Consider the following 22,093-nt stretch of genomic DNA (forward strand, 5'->3'; position numbering starts at 1 on the left):
TCGCTCCATTACACAGCTCCACCTCTACAACACTGTGTGTGTGTGTGTGTGTGTGAAAGAGCGACTGTGAAAAGTAACTAAGTACTTTTACTTAAGTGCTGAAATAAAACGATTGTATTTTACAGAATGAAATCATGTCTTTCTTCCGTGACTTTCTTCAGCTTCTTTTATTTTACATGTAAAGTCTCGAATCTCAAAACAGAAAAAAACGGGATTTTGGTGCCATTTACCCACAATGCATTGCGGCAATTCAAACATCATTCAAAAACAACATATAAAGCTTTAGTTTAACATAAAACATGTAAACAATTTCATTTCATATTTTTCAAAGTGAACACAGTGTGATGCTAAATTATTTCAGATAATCATATTTAAACTGTGCACAAACTTTTAAAGGTTCAGTGTGTAGAATGTAGTGACATCTAGTGGTGAAGTGTCATGTTGCAGCTGAACACCCCCCCCCCCCTCCCTCCCCTCCCTCCCCCCCTTCCAAACATGAAAGAGAACCTGTGGCAGCGTCAGTTGTCATAGAAACTCAAAAGGTTTAGTTTGTCCAGTCTGGGCTACTGTAAAAAACATGGCTGCCTCCGTAGAGAGGACCTGCTCCTGATGTAAATATAAAGTAGTTAATTTAAAGTATTTGAATGTAAAGTATTTATATATAAAGGGTGAAGAAAACAATTAGTAGAATTTAGATGAAACAAGTGAAAACATCACTGGGATTATTTTATATTCAGGTTCTACAAATAGATCTTTGCACCTGAATCTTACACACTTGACCTTTAAGTGAATAAAATAAAGACCTTGTTTCACTACAACACTGAACAATGAATCATGACCTTTGACCTCTGACAGTGTTGTTGTCGTTATTTAACTGATGTTTATCATCCGACGGTTGAGACGTATTTAAAGAGTTGATTCCTCTGTGGCTCTTTTTGTTGTTTTCATAAAACCAAGGTTAGTGATACTTTTTTTTTCTAATAAAGAGATAGATCATTTAATGTCGGACTGCAGTGTACAATCATTTATTTGACAAACTTAGTTATTAGTTTTAGTTATTTTAGTTGAACCAGTAGAGTTTTAGATATTTAAACTGACGGTTTTATTTAAAAATGAGTACACGACTATATGATGGATGGTTTCAGTGTTACTTATGTATTATAAATATTTCTTACTGTATTGAAGTTGATATTTAATATTTCCATACATTCCCACAACACGAAGATGTCATCACTTACGTCAGTGACACGTCGGCTACATTTTGTTATTTGTTCGTAATTGTAAGTAAATATCAAGTTTATACTTTCACTTTGTTCTGTTTATTCTCTGATCTGCTGATCGGTTTATATCTGTGGCCTGTTTTTGAAAAGTCAATCATTAATGTTATTAAAGAGTTATTTTGTATCTTCACACGACTGATGCAACTCGACCATCAGCTTGGATCCGTGAGTCAGAATCTAACCATCGGACCATCAGGATTTCAGTTTGTGTTTTTTGTTGAATATAAGTTTTCTTTCACATAAAACCTCGTGATTCACAGAGTCGAACAGATGTTTCCTGTTTCAGCTCAGATTTGATGAACATGTAAACGCGTCTTCGTCCCTTATCGACATTATTGCTTATTTTCTCTTCACTCCCTGAGTTTTGTTGTAGTTTGACAAAACTCAATGTTAAAAAGTCTCGAGTTTAAAATATTGAAAGTAAGTTGGAAGAAGTTTTTTTGAGGCTACGAATAAATTGTAGATTTAGAATTTGACAGAAATGTCAAAAAAGACAATAAGAGACATGATAATAATTAGCAAATAAATCAGGTGACAGATAATTAAGTTCTTATTGATCAGCATCAATTTTCAGTCGACCCTTATAAAAAGACATTTACAGCCCCCCCCCCCCCTAGGAAACATAGTGCTCTTTAGTGCCGTGATTGAAAAAGACTCATTGTAAAAATGTTGACATCCTTGTTTAGAAACAAATTTTCATCTTTTCAAAAAAACTCACGAGGGGAAGAAATGTCCAAAATCAACGCAGAATCTTTCCACCTTCAACAAACCGAGAGGAAAACATGCAGAACCATTCACAGTGAAGTGTGACGCGTCTCACACAGAGTCGGTCTAGTGCATTGTAGAGGATTAAAGTCTTTCAACCTCCTGGGAAGAACTGTAGATTGCTGGTTTGGAAATAATCCACATTTGCTTAAGTGTTTATGTGAATCCCACTGTCCTCGCATTAAAAGATGAAAAACATTTTAGGGATAGAATTAAAACTCCTGAATGTTTTAAAACCATGTCTGCAATTTGTGCACACTCTTGCGGAAAAACGTTTCAGCTTTTTGGAAAAGAAAAAACAGTTGTCAAGGTGTCTCGGACTCGTTGTCGTCCTCAGGTGACGTCGGCGAGGCCGGCGTGTCGTCGTCCTCTGCTGCAGAACTCGCTGTGGGCGAACCCGCCACCGTCGCTGTGGTCATCTTCTCGTAGGTCCTCCTACGCTGTCGCCGCAGCGTCTGGCTCTGCAGATCCTTCACCTCCTGCAGCACCTCCTGAGCCTCTTTCCAAGAGGACACGGCCTCCTCCAGGAGCCGCTCTGCCTCAGCGCGCCTCCTTTCCACCTCCAACTCCTCTTCCGACAGCAGGAAGGGAGGTGAGGCTGGTGAAGATGGAGACAAACACTGTTGGTCGGACGTTTCGGCCTGAGATGACTCACAGAATCCAGAGAAACTTGGGGAGTTCTTCTGACTCTGACAGGGCGACTCCTTGCTGCTGTCCAGACAAGGTGAGTCCGTTTCGCTGCCTTGTGGAGAATCTGATCCTTTAACCCCAGAGGAGTCTGATCCTCTTCCGCTCGGGGGGGAGTCGTCCTTGTTGGGAACAGAGGAGCTCTTGAGATTTGGAGAACAAACGGTGTCGGAGCTCTTTGATCGTGGAGACTCTGTGGTCGTCAGTCGAGGTGAATCTTTCAGTCGAGGGGAGTCATTTGCTTTCGCAGCAGGGGAATGGGATCCTCTTGAGCGAGGTGAGTCAGCCCCTTTGCAGCGGTTCTTCTTGGCTTTGGACCGAGGAGACTCTCTTCCTCTCAGACGTGGAGAATCCTTGCCCCTGAGGCGAGGAGAGTCGCTGCTCCTGCTCCTCGGAGAACCTGATGACTTGCTGAAGAGGACAACAGCAGTCAGTTAAACATTGATCCTATTTGTTCACACATATCATCATATACTTCTGAAATGTTAATGAACTGACCTGGAGTGAGGAGAGTCAGAGCCCCTGAGGTGATGGAGTCGAGGGGAGTCGATGCCCTTCAGGTACGGTGAGCTGCCGCCTCGCTCTCGCTCTGCTTTGGCTTTTTGCAATTCCTGTCAATCAAGACACTCAGTATAAGTCTTTATTGTGTTTTCTATCGTACAAAAGACGAATCGATAGGATTCATGAAGCAGTCGAACCTGCAGTCTCATCTCCTCCAGCAGCTCCTGAGCTCGTTGCATCCTCTGAGCAATGAGGCTCTGCAGCTGACCGACCGGCTGCACCGAAGCCCCGCCCCCGGCCTCCTCTTCAGTGGGACAACGGCGAAGAACGGACCGCAACTCCGAACGAATCATCGCCGGTCTGAAGAGGGGGAGGAGGAAGAAGTTTGGGCTAATTTAAATTTATAACCAAGACTGAACTTTAAAGTCAATTTCAGTGCATTTACTTGATTTTCAGATGTATTCAAAAGCTCTGGGGTTAATAAATCGACCCGAGAACCTTTAGCATTGTGGTCGCACATTTTGACCCATTAACTGAACATCACAAAAGGTCCATCACAGCCGTTAATTTCAGTTCATCTTCTTTCAGATACTTGAAATGTGCAGCCGATGGATAATCCATGACACAAGTGGAAAAGGAATTAGTTCTGCAGGGTGTCTGGGATCCCCCCCAAAGACAAGAACTCGAGGTGAAGACGCAGATCGGAGAAAACCGCTGGGATCTGATCACAAATCCTCCAGGTCCAAGTGAAACGAGAAGCTGGGTCAGTCCCACGACACACGAGAGGGACTATACATCCAAGCCATGAGCCTTTAGTCTGTGGCCACCGCCCAGACTCAGACATAGAAGGAACTCAGCAACTCAAATATAAATGTTGAGTGGAATGCAGTGATCCTGTGATCATGAGGTGTGTTGTGGGTTTTTTCCAATTACCTGGAGGAAAGGACTTCATCCATGGAGGCACAGCGACTCCGGCCCTGCATGCTGAACCTCTTTCCGGGTTGTGGAGTTCGAGACTGAGCCTGAAAAGAAACGGTAAGTTGAAGTCTGCCGATTATTATACAAGAAAAGAAAAATGTGTATTTGTGAAAAAATCGAAATTGAGCAAAAAACAACAACAACAACGTTCTGAGGGCGGTGTGTTAAGATTCAGGGTTTTTGGAAGTTTAACAGTAGTTGGGTAACGATCAGTAAAGAATGAACTGTAGCCTGGAGCTGAGTTTTGCTTTCAGATGCTCCTGGTGCCAGTTAGAGATGTTCAGGTCTCAGAAGGAGCAATGTGAAGTTTACCCACCTGCACCTGCTGGGTCTTCTGAACCTTGGAGGCCTCCAGGTGGGACTGTTTACCCCAGGACCACTCACTACCTCTGGGCAGACTGCCAGTCTTCACCTTGGGCTCCTTGGAGGTCACCCTGAGTTTTGAGACATCGGTGCCGGCCCGCTGACGACCCCCGACCCCCCGAGATCCTACAACCTGTCCCCCCTTCTGCAGGTCGACCCGAAAGTTCTGCCAGGATTCCTTAGAGTTGCCATCGTAGTCCGGGGAGAAACCGTCCTCCTCAGCAACCAGGTCGAGGGTCAGCATGCCATGGGAGGAGGTAGACGCCTGGGGCGAGGGATTGAAGGACAACATAGCTAAATTGAAGATAATGATATTAATGTTGTGTATTAAGAGGCTATTGAAGAACCATAATAAGAAATCCCAGTACCACAGCCAGGAGGTGACCTCTGGTCGGCAGCCGACGGCCATGAGGGATCTTTGCTCGGTCTCTGGTGGGATGAGCCAGCGCACTGTTCTCCTCGATGGTCACCTGGACTCAAACACAACACCTGATCAGTGTCGTCTGAAATGTCACAACACACCAGGTTTCTGGGAGAATCCATCAATAGTGCCACCATATATTATATACAAACCTATGACTTATGGAAGTGCAAGGTTGATCAGTAATCAAGCTTTATTAACAGGACACACTAATAATCAATAAATCAATGTTCAGTTCTTAGAAAAGGAGATTTACTGAAGTCGACATGTTAGTTACCTCGTCTAAAACTCGGTTCTTAGCTTTGATTATTGCCACATTGAGGACGTTGACCCATGATTCCTTTTCTTCAGGACTCACTGCTAGAAACACGAGGTTCGGAACCTGCAGAAGGAAAGGAAGTCATTTCATCTGTTCATATCTACAGACGTGTTCATATCTACAGACGTGTTCATATCTACAGACGTGTTCATATCTACAGACGTGTTCATATCTACAGACGTGTTCATATCTACAGACGTGTTCATATCTACAGACGTGTTCGTATCTACAGACGTGTTCATATCTACAGACGTGTTCATATCTACAGACGTGTTCATATCTACAGATGTGTTCATATCTACAGACGTGTTCATATCTACAGACGTGTTCATATCTACAGACGTGTTCATATCTACAGACGTGTTCGTATCTACAGACGTGTTCGTATCTACAGACGTGTTCGTATCTACAGACGTGTTCGTATCTACAGACGTGTTTATATCTACAGACGTGTTCATATCTACAGACGTGTTCATATCTACAGACGTGTTTATATCTACAGACGTGTTCATATCTACAGACGTGTTCGTATCTACAGACGTGTTCATATCTACAGACGTGTTCATATCTACAGACGTGTTTATATCTACAGACGTATTCATATCTACAGACGTGTTCGTATCTACAGACGTGTTCATATCTACAGACGTGTTCATATCTACAGACGTGTTTATATCTACAGACGTGTTTATATCTACAGACGTGTTCATATCTACAGACGTGTTCGTATCTACAGACGTGTTCATATCTACAGACGTGTTCATATCTACAGACGTGTTTATATCTACAGACGTATTCATATCTACAGACGTGTTCATATCTACAGACGTGTTTATATCTACAGACGTGTTCATATCTACAGACGTGTTTATATCTACAGACGTGTTTATATCTACAGACGTGTTCATATCTACAGACGTGTTCATATCTACAGACGTGTTTATATCTACAGACGTGTTCATATCTACAGACGTGTTCATATCTACAGACGTGAGGAACATTGGTCTGTAATAAAGTGCAGCTGACATGTGAGGGATTATTGGTCTGTAACTCGTCCTCTGACGGACTAATGGGATTCTGTGGATTAAACCTTTTCAGAGGAGGGAAAATAACAGCTCAGCCAATCACAGCAGCTGAGGCAGGGTGGGCGGATGATGTTAAATCTGATCCACCATTCCTGAGACGTATGTAGGAGGAAATCCACCAATGGGGTGGCAGTTAGAGTCGGGGGAGGGAGGGGGGTGTAATCTCCGAGCAGAGGACGAGAGGATGAAGATAAATAAAGACAGAAACAGGAAAAACTGAGTGAACGAGAGTTTTTCCTGTAGCTACAATAAAACTGTCACCATGACGATCTGTGGATATTTAATATTTAACTGTTCAGACTGTTTAATGACTCAAAGTGATTCAGTTCCAACATCTTCATCTTCCACACAAAATAATAAATCAAGTCTTGGTCTGGAGAAACACAGAATAAAAAAGTGGGAATCTAATCTTTTCTAGTTCATCCGACAGCTGCTAAACCCGTAGAGCTCTTCTCATGTAAACTTGTAAATTCAGAGTAGTAATCCTTATTGACTCTGGGTTAGGGGTGAGGGTGAGGGTGAGGGGAACCAGACTGGGTGAGGGGTTAGGGTGAGGGTGAGGGTGAGGGGAACCAGACTGGGTGAGGGGTGAGGGTGAGGGTGAGGGTGAGGGGAACCAGACTGGGTGAGGGGTTAGGGTGAGGGGAACCAGACTGGGTGAGGGTGAGGGGAACCAGACTGGGTGAGGGTGAAGGGAACCAGACTGGGTGAGGGGTTAGGGTGAGGGGAACCAGACTGGGTGAGGGTGAGGGGAACCAGACTGGGTGAGGGTGAAGGGAACCAGACTGGGTGAGGGGTTAGGGTGAGGGGAACCAGACTGGGTGAGGGTGAGGGGAACCAGACTGGGTGAGGGGTTAGGGTGAGGGTGAGGGTGAGGGGAACCAGACTGGGTGAGGGGTTAGGGTGAGGGGAACCAGACTGGGTGAGGGTGAGGGGAACCAGACTGGGTGAGGGTGAGGGTGAGGGGAACCAGACTGGGTGAGGGTGAGGGTGAGGGGAACCAGACTGGGTGAGGGGTTAGGGTGAGGGGAACCAGACTGGGTGAGGGTGAGGGGAACCAGACTGGGTGAGGGTGAGGGGAACCAGACTGGGTGAGGGGTTAGGGTGAGGGTGAGGGGAACCAGACTGGGTGAGGGTGAGGGGAACCAGACTGGGTGAGGGTGAAGGGAACCAGACTGGGTGAGGGTGAGGGTGAGGGGAACCAGACTGGGTGAGGGGTTAGGGTGAGGGTGAGGGGAACCAGACTGGGTGAGGGGTTAGGGTGAGGGTGAGGGTGAGGGGAACCAGACTGGGTGAGGGGTTAGGGTGAGGGTGAGGGTGAGGGGAACCAGACTGGGTGAGGGTGAAGGGAACCAGACTGGGTGAGGGGTTAGGGTGAGGGGAACCAGACTGGGTGAGGGTGAGGGGAACCAGACTGGGTGAGGGTGAGGGGAACCAGACTGGGTGAGGGGTTAGGGTGAGGGGAACCAGACTGGGTGAGGGTGAGGGGAACCAGACTGGGTGAGGGGTTAGGGTGAGGGTGAGGGTGAGGGGAACCAGACTGGGTGAGGGGTTAGGGTGAGGGTGAGGGTGAGGGGAACCAGACTGGGTGAGGGGTTAGGGTGAGGGGAACCAGACTGGGTGAGGGTGAGGGGAACCAGACTGGGTGAGGGTGAAGGGAACCAGACTGGGTGAGGGTGAGGGTGAGGGGAACCAGACTGGGTGAGGGGTTAGGGTGAGGGTGAGGGTGAGGGGAACCAGACTGGGTTAGGGTGAGGGTGAGGGGTTAGGGTGAGGGTGAGGGGAACCAGACTGGGTTAGGGTGAGGGTGAGGGGAACCAGACTGGGTGAGGGGTTAGGGGTGAGGGTGAGGGGAACCAGACTGGGTGAGGGTGAGGGGAACCAGACTGGTTGAGGGGTTTAGGGTGAGGGTGAGGGTGAGGGGAACCAGACTGGGTGAGGGTGAAGGGAACCAGACTGGGTGAGGGTGAGGGTGAGGGGAAACCAGACTGGGTGAGGGGTTAGGGTGAGGGTGTAGGGGAACCAGACTGGGTTAGGGTGAGGGTGAGGGTGAGGGTGAGGGGAACCAGACTGGGTGAGGGTGAGGGGAACCAGACTGGGTGAGGGGTTAGGGTGAGGGTGAGGGTGAGGGGAACCAGACTGGGTGAGGGGTTAGGGTGAGGGTGAGGGTGAGGGGAACCAGACTGGGTGAGGGTGAGGGGAACCAGACTGGGTGAGGGTGAAGGGAACCAGACTGGGTGAGGGTGAGGGTGAGGGGAACCAGACTGGGTGTGGGGTTAGGGGTTCGGGGTGAGGGTGAGGGGAACCAGACTGGGTGAGGGGTGAGGGTGAGGGTTAGGGGAACCAGACTGGGTGAGGGTGAGGGTGAGGGGAACAGACTGGGTGAGGGGTTAGGGTGAGGGGAACCAGACTGGGTGAGGGGTGAGGGTGAGGGTGAGGGGAACCAGACTGGGTTAGGGTGAGGGGAACCAGACTGGGTGAGGGGTTAGGGTGAGGGTGAGGGGAACCAGACTGGGTGAGGGGTTAGGGTGAGGGTGAGGGGAACCAGACTGGGTGAGGGGTTAGGGTGAGGGTGAGGGGAACCAGACTGGGTGAGGGTGAGGGGAACCAGACTGGGTGAGGGTGAGGGGAACCCAGACTGGGTTAGGGTGAGGGTGAGGGTGAGGGGAACCAGACTGGGTTAGGGAACCAGACTGGACACAGGGGGCGTTCAGCCAGTCCTGAACCCAGGTCCCTTCCACGAGACTACGTTTGTATGTGAAAACGCAGCGTTTACAAACGTCTCCGTCTCTGTAGCAGAGGTGATGAGTTTTCACATGTCGTCGTGTGATGAGGTAACACACACTCCTGTGAGTGTCCGTCAGGTGTGACATCACTTCCTGCTGACTCACCGTGTTTCCTGGCCGTCTGCAGCGCAGCAACGTGAAGCGACTGTGGTTCTTCTTGCTGCGACTCTTTGCTTTCCTCAGCTCCTCCGAACGCTCGTAATCAGCCAGGTCGATCACTTCCTGCGCTTTACGCTCGTCTTTCACCTGCAGAAGAAAACACACACGTCATCACTGCTGCGGAGCCTTTACATCCACGATATCCTCCCAGAGACACACAAACATCTGTCCCTAACATCTGCATCCACATCCAACATCACCTGAGTTTACTACACAACAGGATTTCATTAAACAAGTTTCAAACACAAGCAGAAAAAAGAAGTTTCAGTTTTTAATGATTAACATCAGAAAACCACAAAATATCCTGAACAACAGAGAAACTGCAATTTCCCTTAAAAGTTACCACACACACACACACACACACACACACACACACACACACACACACACACACTGAGGTTGAGACATTCATCACATGGAACAAATCTGTTCAAACCTGAACATCAGGTGTGAAAGGTTCCTCAGACCAGAACAGGAGTTCTGGGTCTGGATCAAACTGAACCAGGTTCTGATCCAGAGTGAAAACACTTTGTTGGTTAGTTTGGACATTTGGACCAATCACAGGAAGTAGAGACTGAATTAAACAATAGAAGAAGAGGAAGCAGCTGCAGTCTTCACCTCCGACGATATTATGTTCATTTGCTGCTTTGAACTAGTGTGGAGTACTGTAGTACTGTAGAGTACTTTAATACTGTAGTACTGTGGAGTACTTTAATACTGTAGTACTGCGCCTGAAGGTGCTGATGCTGCTAGTAATACCATCATGATGTTACCATGGCAACCAGATGAAGCTTCACTAACAACATTAATGTGGCTGCTCGTCCAGATGCTGACAGATGTGTCAGAAGTCTCAAACTTCATTACCTGAAGTTAGAAAGTTCATCATCGAGTTCACGTGGTTACAACCGAGCTTGAGTCCTGGTGAATCGTGGACTCACCTCCTTGTCAGAGATGTAGAGGTGGTCTCCTCTCAGAACCACGTATCGGATTCCTCCACAGTTCTCTGAAGATTCCTCGACCGCAGAACTTCCTGATCCAGCCGACCTTCTCCAGCTGCTGAACCGCCGGCTGACCCGAGTCCCTGAACGCCCTGAAACACACGACAGCAGGAGTCAGAGGGACGGACGCTCAAAACAAACAGAGAAGAAACGACCATAGGAACGAACAAGAACCAGATGAGGACAGGAAATGAACAGAGTCAAAACCTACAGCCACTTCCTGTCCATCAGGATGTTTCACAAATGATACTGGGAAAAAACCATCAGGGAAGGAAGCGTTTCAGGGGACTTCAGGGGCCCCAGTATAAACAGACCTGGAGGGGCCGACAGTCCACGTCCCAGCAGCAAGGAGCGGGGGGTGGAGCCTGACCGAGAGCTCGAGGACACGCCCACATACACCTGCTGCTTTATGGTCTGACTCTAAATGATCACAATTTACTAAATGAACATCAGACTTGAAACTAGAGACTAAATGTTTACTGACGTTATAAAGTGGAGTCATTTTCTCATAGACTAGAAACTACCAGTGGAGTCGCCCCCTGCTGGTCATACACAGAACATTCTGTTCAGTCACTTCCTCGTTGGCTTCACTTTCTCTTCTCAGACTCTATGTCCAGACCTGAGATCAGTCAGCTGTGACATCACGCAGACGAGGACAGATGATTGGACAGTGAGTCACACGTCACAATCTAAACAGCCAATCACATTGTTTCCTTCAGTAACTAATTTCACCTTAGTCTGACTTCGTTTTTATTTATCCTGATTCAGATAAAGAGTTAAAATAAACAAACAAACAAAATAATAATAACGATAATGTTAATAATAATATTAATAATATAATATATATAATATATTAATATAATCATAATCATAAACAGATACTTCTTTGATCATATTCAATCATATTCAGAGTGGAGGAGGAGTGGAGGAGGAGAGGAGTGGAGGAGTGGAGGAGGAGAGGAGTGGAGGAGGAGAGGAGGAGTGGAGGAGGAGAGGAGGAGAGGAGGAGGAGGAGAGGAGGAGAGGAGTGGAGGAGGAGAGGAGTGGAGGAGGAGTGGAGTGGAGGAGTGGAGGAGGAGAGGAGGAGGAGAGGAGTGGAGGAGGAGAGGAGTGGAGGAGGAGTGGAGGAGGAGAGGAGTGGAGGAGAGGAGTGGAGGAGGAGAGGAGGAGGAGTGGAGGAGGAGAGGAGTGGAGGAGGAGAGGAGGAGGAGAGGAGTGGAGGAGGAGAGGAGTGGAGGAGAGGAGTGGAGGAGGAGAGGTGGAGGAGGAGAGGAGTGGAGGAGGAGAGGAGGAGGAGAGGAGTGGAGGAGGAGAGGAGGAGGAGAGGAGTGGAGGAGGAGAGGAGGAGTGGAGGAGTGGAGGAGGAGTGGAGGAGGAGAGGAGTGGAGGAGGAGAGGAGGAGGAGAGGAGTGGAGGAGGAGTGGAGGAGGAGAGGAGGAGAGGAGTGAGGAGTGGAGGAGGAGAGGAGGAGGAGAGGAGTGGAGGAGGAGAGGAGGAGGAGAGGAGTGGAGGAGGAGTGGAGGAGGAGAGGAGGAGGAGGAGTGGAGGAGGAGAGGAGTGGAGGAGGAGAGGAGGAGGAGAGGAGTGGAGGAGGAGTGGAGGAGAGCAGGAGGAGTGGAGGAGGAGAGGAGTGGAGGAGGAGAGCAGGAGGAGTGGAGGAGGAGAGGAGTGGAGGAGGAGTGGAGGAGGAGAGGAGTGGAGGAGGAGGAGTGGAGGAGGAGAGGAGTGGAGGAGAGGAGTGGAGTGGAGGAGGAGAGGAGTGGAGGAGTGGAGGAGAGGAGTGGAGTGGAGGAGGAGAGGAGTGGAGTGGAGGAGGAGAGGAGTGGAGGAGGAGTGGAGTGGAGGAGGAGAGGAGGAGGAGAGGAGTGGAGGAGGAGTGGAGGAGGAGAGGAGTGGAGGAGGAGAGGAGGAGGAGAGGAGTGGAGGAGGAGTGGAGGAGAGGAGGAGAGGAGTGGAGGAGGAGAGGAGGAGGAGAGGAGTGGAGGAGGAGTGGAGGAGAGCAGGAGGAGTGGAGGAGGAGAGGAGTGGAGGAGGAGTGGAGGAGGAGAGGAGTGGAGGAGGAGGAGTGGAGGAGGAGAGGAGTGGAGGAGAGGAGTGGAGTGGAGGAGGAGAGGAGTGGAGGAGGAGAGGAGTGGAGGAGGAGAAGAGTGGAGGAGGAGTGGAGTGGAGGAGGAGAGGAGTGGAGTGGAGGAGGAGAGGAGTGGAGGAGGAGAGGAGTGGAGGAGGAGTGGAGTGGAGGAGGAGAAGAGTGGAGGAGAGGAGTGGAGGAGGAGAGGAGTGGAGGAGGAGAAGAGTGGAGGAGAGGAGTGGAGTGGAGGAGGAGGAGTGGAGGAGAGGAGTGGAGTGGAGGAGGAGAGGAGTGGAGGAGGAGAAGAGTGGAGGAGAGGAGTGGAGTGGAGGAGGAGGAGTGGAGGAGAGGAGTGGAGTGGAGGAGGAGAGGAGTGGAGGAGGAGAAGAGTGGAGGAGGAGTGGAGTGGAGGAGGAGAAGAGTGGAGGAGAGGAGTGGAGTGGAGGAGGAGAGGAGTGGAGGAGGAGTGGAGTGGAGGAGGAGAGGAGTGGAGGAGGAGAGGAGTGGAGGAGGAGAGGAGTGGAGGAGAGTGGAGGAGGAGTGGGAGCTACAGACTGATGATGGAGATGAGGAACACATGAACGTCTCTTACTCTCCTGCTCTGGCTGCTTTTCTTCATCCTTCCTCCGGTTCTCTCACCGACGGGGAGGAGGTGCAGCCCGGCCGCCGGTAGCTCGGTGCCCGGTGGATCCTGGTGTCGGTGCCCGGTGGATCCTGGTGTCGGTGCCCGGTGAATCCTGGTGTCGGTGCCCGGTGGATCCTGGTGTCGGTCCCGGTGAATCCTGGTGTCGGTGCCCGGTGGATCCTGGTGTCGGTGCCCGGTGAATCCTGGAGTCGGTGCCCGGTGAATCCTGGAGTCGGTGCCCGGTGGATCCTGGTGTCGGTGCCCGGTGGATCCTGGTGTCGGTCCCGGTGAATCCTGGTGTCGGTGCCCGGTGGATCCTGGTGTCGGTGCCCGGTGGATCCTGGTGTCGGTCCCGGTGAATCCTGGTGTCGGTCCCGGTCCCGGTGAATCCTGGAGTCGGTCCCGGTGAATCCTGGAGTCGGTCCCGGTGGATCCTGGTGTCGGTCCCGGTGGATCCTGGTGTCGGTGCCCGGTGGATCCTGGAGTCGGTGCCCGGTTCCTCTTCTTCTTCAGCTCCTCTGTTTTCTAAACCGAGGCAGCATCCTCCTGGTGCGTGTGCGTGTGCCCGTGGAGGCAGATGCTCTCGCTCGTGAACGCGCGGTGAAACGCACGGTAGCCTATTTTCCAGCACAAAGAGCCCGACAGCGCCACCTGCTGACACACAAGCATCTCGACTTCCTTTCTAATAATTCATTAAGAATTATAATGTCAGTTTATCAGAAATGTAATTTATTGCCTCAAATGTTGTTTAAATGTTCTGTGTTTATACAGAATATATATTTACTTATAGATTATCTGTGGGCAACTTCAGTATCTCAGGGAACTTTGGCAGATTAAGACTGGGATCGAATCACCGACCGTCTGGTTCGAAGACGACCGCTCGACCCCCTCAGCCACAGCCGCCCCATTAAACTCATTTCAGCAAGAGAAGCAAACTCTTATTCACAGAAAGACTCATAAATGATGTTTATTCAGTCAAACAAATGAAATAAAATTAAAATAATATTTTAGTATGATATTTGACCAAAACTGTAGTTAGGGTTAGGTTAGGTAAGTTTGTTCACTGGAGATTATAAAATCTTTTCTTTACTTTAAATAAAAGAAAAACAGGGTAACCCTTCTTTGCCAAACTATGGACTGACCTCTGACCTGTTTCCTGACCTCTGACTTGTTTCCTGACCTCTGACCTGTTTCCTGACCTGTTTCTTGACCTCTGACCCTGACTGTGTAAAGTTGTTTGTTTCCTTCTGGAGCTGAAACCTGAAATTATCAGAGTGTCAATTGAGGCAAACTGAGCGAGGTCAGAGGTCAGTCATCAGCTTCAGTTTAACATGATGGTTCACTGATGAGACAACAGCTCCCACTGCTGGTTAACATCTCACATTTCAAACTCAGTTTGAACTTTGTTTAAATTCAGCTCTGAAGTTTCTCTTTATTAACTCGTGACAAATAATTGAGATGAACAAATTGATAAATAATGAAAATAACTGATAGAGAAATGAAGCCTCTCGGTGACCTCTGACCTGAGGTCACTTACATGAAGTGATAAATAGCTTGTTTCTAGTCTTTGTGCTTCACACCTGTTTTCCAGTTAAAGTGAAGGCGGACAGGAAGTGGATGTCGCAGCAGAAGCGTTTAAACTTTTTTTAAAGTCTCTGAGGAATAAACTAAAATATAAATTAAAAAATGACAAAAACAAATAATGAAGTCAAATTTAATTTGGAGAAAATGTTTAATGAATCACATGATGCAGTCATTTGTCAAGTTTATGATTTATTTAGATTCTAACCTAAAAGTTTAACATTTAGACACTTTAAAGGGACATTTCACCAAATACAAACAGAAAACCACCAGAGACTGACAGAGTTCAAACACTGAGCCTGTTTGTGTTGTTCCAGACATGAGCAGCTGAGCTGGAACCTGTGATGTGTTGGTAGTGAGGTTCACTGTGTTAGATTCAGAGGTGTTCCTAATATTCTGACCCCCGTAATAAAGGATCTTACACAAAAAGCAACAACACAGACCCCTGTCCTATGTGTGTCTGTGTGTGTCAGTAGGACGAACATATTTCCAGTAAACTGGATGAAACATGAGTCAGAGAGGAAATAACATCAGGATCTTTTATCTCTTTCTTTAACATGATAAGATCAAATGTCTTTTAAAATTTACACTGATTTCATGATGAACATAATGAGACTGATATGAATATGTGTGTGTGTGCGTGTGTTTTCTCAGCGTCTAGTGCCATGGCGACCACTTCCTTGTGGTCCATCGCCACCGTGACCCATTGACGACATCACTTCCTCGAGGAAACTGAAAGAGAGAGAGAGCGAGGTAAAGACAGCTGCACTGTGACTCAGGTGTGTGTGTGTGTGTGTGTGTGTGTGTGTGACCTCTTGGTGTTGTGGATGCTGCTTCCTCCGAGGACGATGCGGACTCCAGGTGAACTTCGGTTCATGTTGTAAACAGTCAGAGCTTCTTCATAAGTGGCTCCACCAATCAGAAACACGATGATGTCCTGAGGCCTGCCACACGCACACACACACACACGCACACACACACACGCACACACAGTTGACAGTGGTTGCTAAGGAGGATGCGGTGGTTACTATGCTTGTGTGTGTGTTTCGTGTCTCTCAGTGTGTGTGTGTGTGTGTGTGGTACCTGTCTCTCAGGCTGCTGGCTCCCAGGTATGGAAACTGACTGTCTTTGAGTCGACCTTTAATCAGCTGATCCAGAGTGTCATGAAGCAGCGGCTGATGCTGAGAGTAGACGTTCTCCACACCCTGAAACAAACACACACACACACACACGACGGTGGTTGCTAAGGAGGATGAGGTGGTTACTATGCTAATAGTGGTTGCTAAGGAGGATGAGGTGGTTACTATGCTAACAGTGGTTGCTAAGGAGGATGAGGTGGTTACTATGCTAATAGTGGTTGCTAAGGAGGATGAGGTGGTTACTATGCTAACAGTGGTTGCTAAGGAGGATGAGGTGGTTACTATGCTAATAGTGGTTGCTAAGGAGGATGAGGTGGTTACTATGCTGACAGTGGTTGCTAAGGAGGATGAGGTGGTTACTATGCTAATAGTGGTTGCTAAGGAGGATGAGGTGGTTACTATGCTAACAGTGGTTGCTAAGGAGGATGAGGTGGTTACTATGCTAATAGTGGTTGCTAAGGAGGATGAGGTGGTTACTATGCTGACAGTGGTTGCTAAGGAGGATGAGGTGGTTACTATGCTGACAGTGGTTGCTAAGGAGGATGAGGTGGTTACTATGCTGACAGTGGTTGCTAAGGAGGATGAGGTGGTTACTATGCTGTGTACTGTGACTGTACCTTGAGTCCTTTGAAGAACTGTTTTGTCATGGCGACGGCGTCTGTCGGCATGATGAGGTCACTTCCTCTGACTCGTTTCCCTCCGTACTCAACCACAGACTGAACCATCTGTCAGTGGGGGGGGGCAATTCTTTACTGAATCAGTTTATAAAAAAGTGTTTTTATCTTCAGTGACTGAAACAAACAGAAGAAGCTGTGGATCAACTGTAAATTTAAATATACGGAGCATTTACTCGTCCAATCAGGGCTGAGCTTTAGTAAGATCTTTACCCTGCGGTGGCGTTCAGACACTCCTCTCCTGCTCAGCTCGTCCATCAGTGACGGCAGGATGCTGCTGCTGTGGCGTTCATATCTCAGAGCGTAGAGCATGACGAGGCGCACGGCGTCCAGCTCTGACAGACGAGGATTCTGTAGCAGGCGACGAACGCTCTGAAAAAAGATGCAGCAGCAGAGAAGATGAGGCGTTAACGTTCCCGCTCTGTTGGTTACGGTGGTAACCATGGTAACCCTGGTCTCCTCAGACAGGAAACGGCGTCAGGTTACCTGCTGAGCGTTGGAGTGGTCGTTCTGACAGGCCAGCTCCTGCTCCACCTCCGACACCTCCATCAGCTGACGCTCCGAAACCAGCCGAGACAACTCGCCCACCACCGTCACGTGCTTGGACACGGTGCCCGACATCTTCTTAAACTGAGGGTAGTTATCGACAAACGCCTGCGGAGAAAAACATCTGGTCAACGTCACAGCTGGAAACGTTCAGACGATGCTTCAATGTCCTGGTTTGATTTTCAAACTTTAAGTTTGACTCTGAGCATCTACATCACTGAGAAGAGGCTGAGAACATCCTGTAAGTGACAGGGAGCAGCTGTTAGTGACGGGCCCCCGCTGTCTGACCTTCATGTCGGAGATGGACTCCAGCCTCTGGTGTCCTTTAGGTCTCTTCTTCTGGAAATCCTCCATCAGGTTCTTGATGTTGGTGCCGATCTCTCCGAAGTTCAGATACAGGTTCTGACAGAGACACGACTTCATTAACAACCTGACACACGTGTCCACATACTTCTAGAAATGGCGTCTCTGTGTGTCCTTGCGGTCTGACTCACGTTGGCGTAGAACTCGTCGTTCTCCGCAGACAGAACCACCTCCCTCAGGTCTTTGCTGATCCCCGGGACTCTGGACAAGTCGATCCTGTTGTTGTTGAGGCCGAGCAGCTCGTGGACCATCGCCTGGTACGTCCACTGTACCACGACAGAGACACACTGACGTGAACAGAAGATCTTTAACCTTAAAATGTGCTGATGTCCTGGTGTGGAGCGCTGTGATTGGTCACCTGGTTGAGCAGCGGCGTGATGGCGTCGTCGCTCCGGTCGAGGATCAGCAGCAGAGGAGGAACCTCCGTCTTCCTGAAGTCAAACAGCTCGTACTCCTTCGTGATGATTTGCTGTCGGACGTGAGAGAAGAAGAAGAAGAAGAAGAAGAAGAAGAAGAAGAAGAAGAAGAAGAAGAAGAAGTCTCTTCCTTTAGAACGAAATCTTTAAATCAGTGATTTTAAAATCAGAGTTACTGTGTGTGTGTTGCCATGGAAACCTTGACGCTCTCTCCCAGGCGTTTGGACATGTCCGAGGACAGCTGGTAGCGGATCATGGGACATTTCTTTAGAGCGAGGAGGACGGACGTCAGACCCTGAGTACAGCGAGACAACATGGACGACTCCCAGCTCCGACCCTGACACACACACACACACACACACACACACACACACACACACACACACACACACACACACACACACCAACACACACACACACACACACACACACACACACACTCACCCTGGACACTCCGTGCAGGTTCAGTGAGAACAGATGTGGATTCACTGCGATGAAATCTCCATAAAACTCCTGCCGACACAGACGAACCATCACGGTAGTTTAACATCTGAACAGCAGCAAACCTCAGTTCAACTGACACATAGAAACTCATGTTCTCACCACCTGCGGCTGATGGGTGACGGAGTTTGTTAAAGATCAGTGAATATTTGATAAACAAGTGGAGAAAGTACTGTGTGTAATAGCATCTGTTATTCTGAGCAGGACTGATTCTAACTAATTCCCACTGAAGGAAACTGAAGACTCAAACCAACAGTGAGTTTTAACTTGGAGAGTTCATCAGGTTAAACTTGCTGTGACTCACCTGGACTTCAGCCACCACTTCCTGTTCGTCTGCTTCAGCCAGAGCTTTGATTTCACTCTTACTGATCACATTACTGAAGTCTGAAACACACGCACGCACACGCACGCACACGCACACACACACTTCAATGTGTTGTAAACTAAATGACATGACTACTCTTTGATGTTAGTTTTACTATCACATTAATAAATAATCTACATGTACATAGTATGTGTGTGTTCAAACTGTCCTAGACCCTTCAGGACCAATGTTGACGCAGAGTCGACAGTTTGAGACGTCTCTACGTCAGGACATTTTAATATGAAAAGATAAACAGCCTCTAATCAAAGGTGGGTGGCGCCCCACCACCAGAGACCGAAAACCACCACCCGGGACGTCCCCCATCCTGTCCTGTCCCTCACTTCAAACGACTCCATGGTCTTTGTTCAGAGTCTTTTCTAAAAACATCAAGATTCTCTATGAGGTTCTGCACATTCTGATTCCCCTACTTTATGTATTTCAGGAGGTTTATTATTGATGACATCAGAGATGATGACGTCCTCAGGAACTGATGTCACAGTGACTCTCAGGAGGATAAGTTACTTACAGATGAAGTACACGCCGTACTTTGGTCTCCTCAGCTCCTGGATCAGATGTTCTACGTTCTCCTGCAGAAAACATAGGTTAAAGATTTAGTCATCATCACAGCGGACATGACATCACTCATCACAATGAATGACATCATCACAGGGAGGCGGAGCAGCTCTCGTACCTTGGTGGGTCTGAGGAAGCAGATGGACTTCAGGTGTTTCATACTGTCTCTGTTCTGAGAGTCGATCCGTTCAAACAGGTAAACCTCCTTCTGCAGGATCTCAGACTGAGTGTACACCATGCTGACGATGCTGGTCTGTGACACACACACACACACACACACACACACACACACACACACCACACACACACACACACACACATTAATATCCAGAGAGCTGCAGTCTTTTCCTACAGGCAGAAAACTAAACTAAACATAAACTCATGAGCATTTTATTAGGAACACCTCAGCCAATCACATGGCAGCACCTCGGTGTATAAGGTCGCAGGTGAGGAGCTTCACTTCCGGTTTGAATCTCACACAGTGACGTGATTGTTGCAGCAGCTGTGTGTTGACGTCAGGGGTCAGAGGTCAGACTGTGTTTCTGCAGAACCAACATGAATCTATGGAGCTGCTGTCAGCAGTCCGGCCTGCAGGTGGCGCTGTTCCCGGGCTCTTATTCATTAGTGGTTTATCGTGGTGTGTTGTTGCTGATCATCACACTTCATCTTCCAGTGGAGACTTCCTGTTCCAGGTCACATGGCCGTGAAGCAGGAAGTGTGTGTGAGTGACTCACCGTCTCTCGGTCCATCAGCAGCACCTTCATCCCGGGGCCGCTGCTCTCCACCATCTTAGAGACGTACTGCTTCACCGCGAGACTCACGTTCATGGCGGCGGCTTCACGAAGCACCGACAGCTGCGAGTTACGGTCCGGTTCGGTCCGGCTCTGTCGGGTCCGGTTCAGTCCGGTTCGGTCGGGTCCGGTCTAAGGTTTCTGTTAGTGTCGGTCACAACGACAACAAGCTGCTGGCTGTTTCCGGGTCCATCACGTCCTGACGTCACACGCGCGACACCAACGTCAATACGTAGTAAGCGTTTTTTTGGTGTATTTTCTCATCATTTTATTTTAACATATATTTGACATATAAGTATAAAATATATTATTACCGGAATGTACAAATATATATATATAATAAAACAAAGCTTTAGTGTTCGGTTTTACATTATTACTGTTGTTTTTATGTCTTTATTATTATTGTTGTTCTTTTACTAATAATGTTGTTAAATTTACAGCTGAAACTAACTGTGCGTTGATGATGTGTCACAGAAATATTGGAAAAATGATTTGGAGACTTTCACGTCATCTCAGGTTGGAAACACAACTCACGAGGTTGATTGTAAAGTGATAGAGTTGCTGATGTCATCAATTACAAGTCAACTAATAAAAAATAAGCGTTTAATGTGAACTTGTCAAATGTTACTTTTGTTATTCCCTCTTTGTCCAATACAGATGTTGTATGACTAACATGCACATTTTAAAATATGTCTGTCACGCCCAAAACTTTTATTTTGCTCTTTGTTATCATGTAAATATCATGAAGATGAGTCAGTGTTGTTTAAACACATTAATACATCTCATGTTGTTCACAGCCTTCATGTTTTTAACACATTTTGATGCAAAAGCACACAGACGTAGGAACAACGCCGTCACAACTAAGGGCTAATCGGTTCTAATGTTCTGTAAAGTATCTTGCATATCTCAGAACCATTCAACTTATCACCTTCACAATTGTCATGTGTGTTATTAAGGGTCCAGTGAAATGTACTTTTCTCATTGTTGTACATGTTATAATAATAAACTTTGATCAAAAACAGGTGAGCAGCGCTCTGTAGCTGGAGCAGTGGGGCCTCATCCACCTCAGTGACTTTGGTTGGGACGGAGCCACTGAACTCATGTCGTCCATCTTTATTTATAGTTTATGGTCTGAACACAGTGAACATTAAAACCTTCATGATTTATTACAGGACTGTTGCATGCTGGGCGTTCCCAATAAACTGGAACAACACATTATAAACATTGATGAATGTTCTGTTATAAACTGTGTAGTAACAATATTTTCCTCTGCACTGCAGTGAAATGAGATGGAAATAGAAATACCTCCGAATTTAACTTAATAGAGTCTTAACATATTATTGTTAGTCACTTTGGATAAAGCGTCAGCTGAACTATATGTTCTTATGAACATATAGTTCAATATGTGATAGTAAACAGGTGATTTATATTAAAGGAATTTATGTAATTAATAATCAAATATGATTTCAAAATGTTCAAAGACTTAAAAACCATGGTGCTTATTTTTCAACTCTGGATGAACAGTACATCTAGTTTTTGGACATTGAGCCGTGGATCAGGTCGAGCTGATGAACACGTCAATGTTTCCTATGGAGCCTCTTAATGAATAACGTGTAGAGGGGTCGGTTTGTCCTGTACAAGCTGTAATATTATTATCAATATTATTATAAATTTGATATGATACGTACGTAAACCTATGACTCAGCTGTAATTAAGTCATTCATTTATGTTTCTGTTCACTTGAATGACATTAAGGAATATTTCATAGTTTTTGATGATAACAAAGAAATCCACTTAATATTTAATGGAAGCAATACAGGCCTGTTCAGGTCACTTATCATCAGCTTGATCTAGATGAATGTTAGCTAATCAGCTAGCTTCAGTTTTTATCGAATAAAGTTTCTATTTTTGCATTCGTGGAAATTTCGCACATTAATTTTAAAACATTCTTCAAAATCCATGTCACATCTCTTCCTAGTGTCTAGAGTTGAAAACCACAACTCAAAATGATGGAGGCGGTTTTAAACCAACTAATGACTGAATATTTGATAATATAAATAAAATGCTTCTCTAGCCGGTTAGCTGAGCCCTGAGCTAACACATGCTATAG

General features: G+C 47.4%; 2 protein-coding genes across 3 annotated transcripts; both read right to left on the reverse strand.

Moving 5' to 3' along the window:
- Nucleotides 1–33: 33 nt before the first annotated feature.
- vps45 (vacuolar protein sorting 45 homolog) lies at nt 34–20,187 on the reverse strand. Of its 2 annotated transcripts, XM_034600539.1 has the most exons (16): nt 19,927–20,170; nt 19,311–19,445; nt 19,146–19,206; nt 18,560–18,639; nt 18,199–18,267; nt 17,954–18,091; nt 17,697–17,807; nt 17,470–17,604; nt 17,264–17,377; nt 16,916–17,083; nt 16,643–16,801; nt 16,373–16,480; nt 15,700–15,821; nt 15,429–15,560; nt 15,242–15,348; nt 34–55 (listed from the first exon to the last, which is right to left on the reverse strand). In XM_034600539.1, the coding sequence occupies exons 1-15, from the start codon at nt 20,017–20,019 to the stop codon at nt 15,267–15,269; spliced, it is 1,707 nt and encodes a 568-aa protein (XP_034456430.1). In that variant the 5' UTR covers nt 20,020–20,170; the 3' UTR covers nt 34–55; nt 15,242–15,266. The 2 variants fall into 2 exon arrangements, with proteins under 2 accessions (XP_034456430.1, XP_034456429.1); XM_034600538.1 differs by lacking the exon at nt 34–55 and having other exon boundaries at nt 14,792–15,348; nt 19,927–20,187.
- On the reverse strand, nt 2,351–13,704 carry plekho1a (pleckstrin homology domain containing, family O member 1a). The gene is given in 12 exon segments (XM_034599595.1): nt 2,351–3,143; nt 3,231–3,343; nt 3,431–3,593; nt 4,167–4,255; nt 4,528–4,839; nt 4,943–5,044; nt 5,273–5,377; nt 9,291–9,431; nt 10,283–10,330; nt 10,332–10,434; nt 13,050–13,560; nt 13,647–13,704. Coding segments are annotated over 12 exon segments (2,538 nt in total).
- Nucleotides 20,188–22,093: the final 1,906 nt, after the last annotated feature.

This window comes from Hippoglossus hippoglossus, chromosome 11 (assembly GCF_009819705.1).
Source record: "Hippoglossus hippoglossus isolate fHipHip1 chromosome 11, fHipHip1.pri, whole genome shotgun sequence".
In the NCBI taxonomy this organism is placed as follows: domain Eukaryota; kingdom Metazoa; phylum Chordata; class Actinopteri; order Pleuronectiformes; family Pleuronectidae; genus Hippoglossus; species Hippoglossus hippoglossus.

Bases quoted from the DNA above. Each gene is read 5' to 3' on its own strand.
- vps45 (XM_034600539.1), bottom strand. From the start codon at position 20,019: ATGAACGTGAGTCTCGCGGTGAAGCAGTACGTCTCTAAGATGGTGGAG. The intron at 19,207-19,310 runs GTACGAGAGCTG...TGTTTTCTGCAG, and splicing joins GCTTCCTCAGACCCACCAAG to GAGAACGTAGAACATCTGAT. The intron at 15,349-15,428 runs GTCACACACACA...TCTCTCTTTCAG, and splicing joins AGCATCCACAACACCAAGAG to TTTCCTCGAGGAAGTGATGT.